Raw genomic sequence first — 10,322 nt, forward strand, 5'->3', positions numbered from 1 at the left:
TGTGGCGATTATACAGCCCCCCCCCCCCCCAACTCTTACGATGGTCGACGCCCCGGCTTTGTAGACATCAAATCAAGATAAGTGTTGACGACATGAGACCAACGAATCTATGTGATGAAGTTAATGCAATTGAGATTAGAATATACTTTTTTTGGTGGACAGTTGGTAAAATCGATTTTGATTTATCATTATTGATTTACCAATAGAAGCCATTGGAATTCATCACAAAGATTAACCTCTTTGCTTTTATGATACTTTAGTGCAAATATATTGGTGGTTATCAAAAACAAGTGATGCTTGCATTAAACCCCGTACTTCATTGGATAATGCTTTCATTGGCAATTTTCAGTATAGATAAAAAATAATAATAGAAACTACTTTTTGGTTCTCAATGGTACTACAGTGAGCTATAAAAAAATTAATCTAGAACGCTATCGCACTACAAGATACCAAAGGGCTTTAAATTACATTGAACATTAAGTTATGGTGAAGATGAGAGAACATGTCATCCTTCTCATTCTTTGGACGTAAATTGTGGAGAATATCATTGAGGAAAATAAAGTCCTCTCTCTATTTCAGCTCAGGACCACTGGCACTATGGGTAAAAATATAAATTGACTAAGCGCAGATCAGACAAAGGTATTCGTGGTAGTTTCTTCTCTATGACAATAGTTAGTACGTGCAACAGTCTTCTAAACCAAGTTGTGGTGGCTGTTTTTTATTCAGTTTGAAATAGGCTGGAAAGGCTTTGGCAAAGTGCTGAATTCAAGTACAATTACAGAGTAGCTCCCCCAGACCGCGCCTATACTGCGGGAGCACTACATTAACAGGATCTGACGTAGAGGCATCTCAACCTGTATCCAGAAGTAAACCCTTAAGTACATTATCTCATATCTTGTATTTATTGAGTCCCTGTTGGAGTTGAGTGAGTTCGGCTTTCCAGGCCATTTCGAATGCTGTGCAGCTTCAATTAAGGATCACCGCCATCATGGTTTGTCCCTTTATCTTAAAGCTCCGTGAAAATATAAGGTGTTTCGTGCAGTGATCTGTGTCACACTTTGCCAATGCTATCCGCCGTGATTGCAATGACAAGTCCGCTGTGATGTAGCCCGATCACCAACAGCACTGCTGCAGTCGAGACCGGCCTCGAGACCATGGGCTCACCCTCGGACCAAGACACGAGTACAAAGTCTGTGGAAGACTTTGATTTTCAGCCACCTCATGTCTCGGAACTTCTCTGGCCTCGATCGACTACATCAACAGTCCAACATTTAATGTTTTCCACGCAAAGACGTCTCCTAGCGTCAATTAACGCAGAATGACGGTCACATCATGTTCATTTTCACTGTTTCACGCATTTTTTGTTTTCCTAAAAGTGTTCGTTCTTCTTGTACAGATCTGTGAGGAGTGTATGGAAGGGAGTTGACCCGACGGCCTTCCAGAAGAAGATTTGCTCCAAGGTGGTCGGTCTGATGGCCCTTACGCTCGGAAGGAGAAGAAGAAGCTTGCCGAACCGGTAGGGCTGGGTTTGATGCCGAACCGTGATGTATTTGCTTAGAGCCAGCTGCGATTGGTCTTGAAGTGTGACGACTGAGGATGTCTCCTTGATTCCACTGATATCTGAAGATAAGAAGAAACAAAAAGATTTTGTTTATAATTCCAAGCAAAACATGTCATGCTGCGGTCACAAAGGTTCGTACGAACGATAATTTCGTACGAATCTCCCTGTTTTTTCATTGTCTTCCCGAATTTCCATTGTCTGAAAATCGTTCGTACGGCGTTCGTAGCAGTTCGTAATGGCATTTGTGACCAAGGCTTCAGTCAAACATAATAATAATTATGGAAATAACGCAAATAATTTCACTTTCACCCTGCATCGATCAGGTAAAGTGAGAAATAATGATAGCCGAACACCAAGAGAAGGGAAACCTTTATTCCTTTACATCAAACTGACAACAAGACAAGAGTCCGATTATGGAGTAAAAAGAAGGGAAACCTTTATTCCCGTCAACCCCTTCGCCTGCAGCATCAGTAACCATATTGCCATCCATCCAATTTTGCTTTATCCAACAAATAAATGCATACCTGAGAACATTCGCCCATCACTTACCTGTCTTAAAGATGACGATGCCTTTCAAGCAAGCGAATTCTGTGTCATCAACGTTGAGCTGCCTGAACTTGGCGATCAATTCCTGTAATACCCGCAGCTCACTGGAAATGGCCGCTAACTTCTCAGCTGGTGTTGTGTCGGGTTTCATACCTGGAGAGAAGGGGCAAAGATAATCCAGTTTAAAAATTTGTTCGACGGAGATCCGATATGAAGTAGGGCCTAATATTGTATTTGTTTGATATTTTCGAGCTCATTAATTTATTCTGAGAATTTCAATTAAAAAAAAAAAAAAAATCAAACTATTATCATTTATCATTTATCATTTATGATTGTGATGATGGTGACGAAGATAATGATGATGATGACGTTGATGATGACAATGACAAAGATGAAGATGACGATGTTTTATATGATGTTGAAGCAGATGGTTAAGTAGATTAAAACAGATATGAATAAAACAATGAAAACAAGTGTTACCTGCTGAAGCCATGAGACCAGGCCCATCTACTGTCATCTGCCATTGCGCTGCTCCCAAGATAAATAACTCTCTCCAGCCCTCTTCCAGTAACGTGAGCTGTAACAGAAGGGACCAGCGCAATATTAAAGTACAATTCTAAATTTCAATGGCACTTTCATATTTCTAAGTCATTTTTGCCATCTTTGAAGCTACACTGTATGAAACGTAAGAGAAGTCTAATTCCGAGTTCAATTGAGCATTTGTGGTAAATGTGTCTAGTCATTTTCACGAGCTATATAGGGTATGTAGAAGTTAAGAAAGGTCGTTACCCTTTCTTTTTTTTAAATTTACATTCCGAAACAAAACTATACTCTCGATTCCTCGACTCATAATGAGTTCCCTTGCATCCCATATTAGAATATAAGTTCATTATACGTCGATATGTTATCATCTATCATATGATCTATAATTTGCAATTTAAAATAGAACAAAACATTCTCTATAACTCATAATTGTCAGTGCACACCGACACATTTTCTCCCTCGATATTGTCATAATATTCTTCATCGATACCAATTATTGAATCTGACGGCACCGAATGTGTACTTATTGGAATGTTTTAGGCATTAACCGAGAAGAATGGATGTTGTATGCAATTATCAGGATTGTATCATGGAACTATTCAAATGTCAATGAAATAGTGCATTGACATATTAATGAACATCATCCATCGATACCAATTAAAGTGTTAAATGTTAGAGATCAAGTTGTTATACTGGTCTTAAAAAGTAACGCAAATTTAAAAGTACGTTGCCTTTTTAATGAGGGGAAATTTATATTAATAATAATAATAATACTCAGTTTTTATATAGCGCTTATTAGAATCAATAAGCACTTCCAAACTTGGAGATTATTACCCCGGCTTTAGCTGTGCTGCCATCGCGGCGCTCTAGCATTCCAAAGAATAAATTCCTGCCAGGTACCCATTTACATCACCTGGGTTGAGTGTGACAAATGTAGATCAATGTCTTTGAAAGACTTTATAGACAGATTAAAGAAATAGGCCCCTCAAGTTAGGTTGACAAACAAACTAGTAATGAGATGTGGTTCTCACCTGATCTGAGTATGGTAGCCCGATAAAGGCGGGAACGTTTTTAACCCATCTGATGATAAACAAACTAATAATGAAATGTGATTCTCACCTGATCTGAGTATGGTAGCCCGATAAAGGCGGGAACGTTTTTCACCCATCTGATGCTCATGAAGAGAAGACGAGCTGCTGTCTCACAGATGGCATCTACCGACCCAACGGGCGGCATCATCGTGACTGGTTCATGAGGATACTGCGAGGGTGAAGAGGAGGAGGATGAGGAAGAGAAGGGGGAGGTTCTCATAATTCCTGATAACACCACAATAAACACATACAAATCAAATAAAAAGGTTTACAACATGGAATTATAATTTTGACAGATCCGGAATTCTGTAAGAGGGGGGGGGAGGGGGAGGGGGAGGGGGCACTATTACGACAACAAAATATCTGACACAAACAATTTAAATCATATTTTCGGTGTTAATTTACTCGAATAATCGCTGTCAAGCAAAACAACAACAATTATTACACATTTATAGCTATGTGCCTTTTAGGTTACATATTTTTTTGGAGGGAATTAGCACATTTGGGGTGGATTGTGCAGTTAAGCGTTAAGCATGCCGACTAGGTTTTAAGTGGAGGACCTTGAGCCACCATCGAAATACAGTGAACATACCTTTGGGGTGGGATAGCACGGGACGGCTTGGGGTGAAAAACTGGTGTAATCTACGGGGCTGACGATGATGCTTGGATAGGACTCTATACCGAGTAGTGGGTGAAAGAAGGCCGGTCCTGGCAGATAACCGTTGGGGAGTAGCGGGGGAGGTAGATCACCGGCTGCCGCTGCGGCTGCTGCTGCTGCAGACTCTTTCAGATAAAGCGCCATCTGTTTCTTGATTGTCGAGTTTCTTGGGCCACGTTCATGCTGTACAGCTGCAGAGAGATGATCAAGAAAAGAGGCGGAAAATTACAGGATTTGTTTAACCCATACGGTTTGCACGGAATACGGAAGGAAAGTAGCTTAATCATTTGTGTTTCCTGAAACGAGTATTCAGAAGGTCAATCGAATATCTTTGTTTTATATTTTGACCAATTTATTTTGCCTAACGAGTAATTTGGATAATGACCGGTCATTATCCAATTCTATCGACCGGTCATTAGTAAAATCATGTTATAAAACATCATTTTACAACACAAATAAAACATAATCTTATAAAACAAATGAAACACATCATTTTGTTCGGGCATTAGTAAAATTACCCACACTCGGTACCTTCAGAACACCGTCCGAACACCCTCGGCTACCGTCTCTGGCGTATAGACTGTTCCAAAGTTACCTTGTGTAATTCTTACTAATGCCCTCACTGCTGTGTTTTATTTGTATAATAATCATCATCTTCATCATGATCATTGTCACGATCATCATCATCATTGCCACCATCATCAACATCATCATGATGATCACTGTTTTCATCATCATCATCGTCATTATTATTATTACTATTACCATAATCATCTTTATCATCATCACCACAACCTCCATCACCGCCATAGTGATAATTCTTCAGTACCAATCTTATATGATTAAGATAATTCAACGCTTTGATTTCAGCCCAAAGTTAGTTTATAATTGCTTTATTTCAGGTTTAAACAAAAAACATAAACAAAAGCTGAACGAGGCTCTGTTGTGTTATTTAAAAGACACTTCTATAATAAGTTGGTATATTTTGCTTTATACTCCCAATAAACTTCTATCAAACTCGATCAGATATGTCCATAATGAACATTCATATCATTAAACCTCTGCTAATTCTGTGCCGCTTCTTATCCATTAAAGCACTATAGGTATACGCAGCCGATTTCAAAAGCAGTATAGTGGTATACTGTTCTGTATACAATGTTCTTATTTCGCTAATATACTTCCTGAAATGGGAAGACTGTATAAAGAAGAGGAAGTAAAGACTCTCAATTCATTTGCCGACTTAGTTCTCATCTCATTAATGAACTCCAAGATCAAGTTCATTTATTCCCATATCCAAGTTAATCCTTTTACCTATCAATGTGATTAACATCCCATTAATCCGATTCTAATCTTATCCCTAAATAACGGGATCAAGAGGCGGGCGGTCATTATCACTTTCATTGACCAACCGAGAGATTACCTGTATGTTCTTTCTGCCATTATAACCACCGTATCAGGTTAGGTAGAGCACATTTGGGCCCTGTCTTATCAAGAGTAGCTATTGACACGAATCAATCGCAAGTTTGCAGTCTCATATACACCTGTATCTAATGTACATAGTTGCGATTTATATCAATCGCAATTAAATTGCGTTTAATCGCAACTTTTCTTTTATTTAAGACCGGGCAATGAAGTGTCCTTTTGAAAAAGATCGCCTTTTCAATGTTGTTAAAAAGCTATGCTGTGGTAAAGTACATTATTGGAACGCGTCTTGTTCCTTACGAAAGGAAAGGATGTAATACTTTGTGGCGCCCGGGGAGAAAGGGAAAAGACAACGCGAGGCTTTATTTATATTAATGTTGCACTAAACAGAGATCAAAATACACGATTACACACAACTGTACAAAATACTTTTTTTTGTATTGTCAACTTAAAAAGTTATTTGTCAAGATATAAGATTTATTTAGCGTATATTTCGTCATATTAGATCATACGCACAACAATAAACGCCAAAGTAAATGACCTTGTCGAAGATAATTTATGTTACTTAGCTTCAATTTGATTTCTCTGTTGTTTTGACAATGGTCACATTTTGTTTATTTCTGTGTGTATCAATAATAATGTTAATACTCTCAATGTTTCTAATATTCATCATGATCTTTGGATAGCATTCGGGACTGAATGAATACAAATATGTCAAATAAAGTAATGACTGCTGAGTCGGTCTCTAGTTTACTCACTATTGCAACTAACATCGCAGACATAATACGTGTATATTCTATTTCTCATTTCTTCTCTCGCTGACAAAAGTCAACCCGCATACGACAGAGCCAGGTCATCTATTTGTAGCTTATGTAAGCATTCCTATAATGAGTCAATTTCAGTTCCCACCACTTTCGTATTTACTTTTCGTTTAACGACAATAGTTGAACACCCGTAAGAGCATCTCGGAAATTGGTACAATTCATCGGGGGCGTCATTAGCCGATTCATCTCGATTTCTGATAGTGTCTGACGACAACCCCCCACCGAAAGACCAAACATAACTTTTCTACAACACCTAGCATCCACAAAGAAACTTGTCACTTAGCAAAAAGTCATCATACTATTTCCTATTGAACATGTTGCATAGTTTTCATCCTATTTCATATCAAATAGTGTCTGACATAATATTTCTTGCTAAATAGTCTCCGTCCTATTTTTCATTGAATAGTCTTCCTATTTTTTGTTAATAGTGTGCATGCTCCTCCTTGTTTAATGGTGTTACTCCTCTTTGAACCCTTAATCACCACTTCATGATTCACACCGGGCTTAGTTTTTGAAAACTCGTTGGAGTCACAAAGGCAACTGGTGGCAGCAGCGGGATACTGTTCTTAGTCAAAAAGTACCATGACTACTGGAAGGACATACAAGTTTCAATGCTGATTCACTTCGATGACCACCTGAGATAGAAGTATTTACATTTTATGAGTCATCCGCATATTAGTATACTCCAATTGCAAAATGCCATTGCTATGTTTACACTGGGTGTATTGATATAAAAAGTAATTGGGAAATAATGTACACTTTTTTCTCGTCACAATTTTAAATGACTACACCCATAGGCTTCATTTAACACTGTGTATCATTATCAATTTCTTATGCCCGAACGCACGCTATACGATCTGTCGACAATCCGATTGTGGAAGAATGTGCAATAGAATTTGATATGAATGATTCAAACATGTAAGATCTACACGTCCGAGGATAAGCAAAGGCACCTGATTCATACAATCTAAATTTCAAGAGATTTACACCACAGAAGGATAAAAAGCTAACTTGGCTATTAAGAACCGTATAGTGATGTCTTAAAAGGAAAGAACTGAAGTAATTGAACCATTGCACTATTGAAGATTGATAGTAATAAGAGAGAATTTTATCGCATGTAAAATAGATATTTGAAGGTGAAGGACGAAGAACGTATTGAATCTTGAAGTATGCATTATTTTGTGTGTCTATTCAAAACTTTGTGGGATTTAATTTTGTTCTCCTGCAATAGTATCATTTTGTACATCATGTACATGTTTAGTCTCGTCTGGCCAATGTCGTATTATCACGATTTATGTTGCTCCATGAAGTGCAAGCAGGAATTGTGGGACGGGCAGACTTTCGAAGGAGATCATTGCAAGCTAAACCTTCTTTGAATTGTTTTTAATGTCACAGGAAAATGCAAACACGATAAACTGTCTACAGTTATAATACGTTTAATTTCTTGCTTTTCATTCTAAGATCAAATCCTTGGGATCAAATAAGTGTGATGTGATTATGGAGTATGAATATCACAAATTATTATGTACAGATATTTAGTTTGTCAACGGCATTCTTGTATTGTTGTTAGCATAGGTAAGATGACTAGAATGTCATTTTTCTTTTAAAAAGAAATCAAGTTCCAATGTTCAGCTTTTTCTCATTTTCTTCTAATAAGGCATATCCAATTGGGGCAATTTCATGCTTAAAATGATATACTTTTCAACGCAGTATTCGGATAATTGTAATCAGTATCATCTTGAAGAAAAAAAAACATCTTTTAGCTATTGCCTCATTTCTTCATGTCGAATTAAATGCATCTGACGATACAAATATTGTACGATGAGACGCCAATTCATTAACAGATTAAACATACATTTCTTTTGGTTTTGTGAATGTAAAGTGTGCTTTATACAAAATTAATGCGCGTTGAAATCTGGCGAACATTTCGCTCAGAAGATTGAACGATTTTTAAAATGATGGGACAGATTTTCCTTCGACATTTGGCGTCACTTGGTCTTTCTATACCTGCGAATGCCGTATCAATATAACTTTCGCGCCAGGTACAACAACCAATCTATTTTTTCTTCCTCTCCTCCTCCTTCTCCTCATCCAACATAAAAGGGAAGTAGTCACTCAATAAACATTTCGACTTCAAGAACCACTTGCGGTATGTCAATTTTATTTCAACTTTCCTTCTCTCCTCAATGTCTGATATAGTTGGAGGGGCTGGATCGTTTAGCGGTGGACGGCTTTTTGTCGCAAGCACGTAGATGTTTGCGCAGCTGGGTCGAGTGCGGAGTGCTCCGCAATGCAGGGTGGAAAACTGTCCCGCGGTGAGTATTTGGTGCTCCTATTCATTACTGACTCTGTACCAATCCATTTGGGGGAGCTTGGGCAAATACTCGCTAGAGTCTGAAGTGTAGGGATGGGTCTGAGAATGTCAACATCTGACAAAGATATTAAACACCCCTGATACCGACTGATCTATGTACTCCTCCTTCTCACATCATAACACCTTTTTGCTTTGAAAATTCCCATGGTTTATTTTATCGCTTACGGTTATAATGAAGGTGTGCGTGTGCGAAAATGTGTACGAAGATTTTAAATTTACAGTAATATTACTCTTAAAATATTCAAAAATTGCTGGGGCTTACATAACATTCTATATGAAAACTAATTTTAATATATATATAATGGACAACAACAAAAATGGTCACAACGAAGCGTATAGTTTATGTTAGTACTTAAGTTGGTACTTACGATAATATCCATTAGCTTTCACTCATCTAAATTTGTATTCGTTAATGCTAGTCAGCAAATTGTCAAAATAATATAATGGACAAAAATTCAGCCATTGGAAACATAATTACTTGTTTTGTTTCTACAATAAACTTTTGCAATGGAGATCAGAAGAAGTAAGTGACGTATGAGTAGCAATCCTAATACCCATCCAAAAAGATTACTCTAGTTTTTTATGTCACCACTTCCCCAAGTACCCAGTCCTAAGTCCGATACCGTGTTCCCAATCCCCCCTTGGCTCTTCATCAAGTACTCTTTGGGGATTAACATGCCTTTATCTCCGTCCTCTTACCGGCTTGACTTCAACTCAAGTGGATGCCAATTCTCACGTATACTTCCAACCCCCCCCCCCCCCCCCTCCTCCACATCTTCAGTCATTATCCTCTGATCACTCATGCACCATTACGACTCATCTCGGGCCCTATTATCACCCCTCTCTGGGCAAATACGGTAACCGTGCATCGTCTTCATTCTAACACGATTAAACGGCCTATTGTGACATCGTCATAACGATACTTTGCTAACCAGTTGCTAGTAAATACTTGAAGACGATGCCTTGTATTTCCTTTGCTGTGTAATGATCATGGCGTGTTTATAATGAAAACGTGGTGAGAGGGATAGATCTACGTCCTAGATTTACTTTTGAGCTCTTGTTTTATTCAAACGATGTCTCAATAAATTAAACTATCATTATATCAACTAACCTACAAACTAGTCTTGAGTAATATGATACCAGCCTTTTCAAAAACATATGCCATTTGCAATGACGAATTTGAAAATAATTCGGCATATTCGGGCAAATTAACGTTACTCTTAAGACTTCTATCGCAGTGACGATATTCTACTTCTTTCTCTGTGTTTAAAATTTAATGTATACATTCATTGACTTGTGCATC

The 10,322-nt window shown here is 38.0% G+C and overlaps 1 protein-coding gene across 1 annotated transcript in view; it reads right to left on the reverse strand.

Annotated features, from left to right (window-relative positions):
• Positions 1–1,242: 1,242 nt before the first annotated feature.
• LOC587959 (nuclear receptor subfamily 2 group E member 1) overlaps positions 1,243–10,322 on the reverse strand; it is a 29,917-nt gene continuing 20,837 nt past the window's right edge. Inside the window, exons 3-7 of the mRNA XM_030995547.1 lie at positions 4,334–4,590; positions 3,770–3,910; positions 2,588–2,684; positions 2,111–2,260; positions 1,243–1,620 (exon numbers count right to left, since the gene is read on the reverse strand). Of these exons, the coding sequence (XP_030851407.1) occupies positions 1,370–1,620; positions 2,111–2,260; positions 2,588–2,684; positions 3,770–3,910; positions 4,334–4,590 (896 nt within the window). The 3' untranslated portion in view covers positions 1,243–1,369. The remainder of the gene's footprint in view (positions 1,621–2,110; positions 2,261–2,587; positions 2,685–3,769; positions 3,911–4,333; positions 4,591–10,322) is intronic.

Source organism: Strongylocentrotus purpuratus, unplaced genomic scaffold (assembly GCF_000002235.5).
Source record: "Strongylocentrotus purpuratus isolate Spur 01 unplaced genomic scaffold, Spur_5.0 spur5_contig_853, whole genome shotgun sequence".
Classification (NCBI taxonomy): domain Eukaryota; kingdom Metazoa; phylum Echinodermata; class Echinoidea; order Camarodonta; family Strongylocentrotidae; genus Strongylocentrotus; species Strongylocentrotus purpuratus.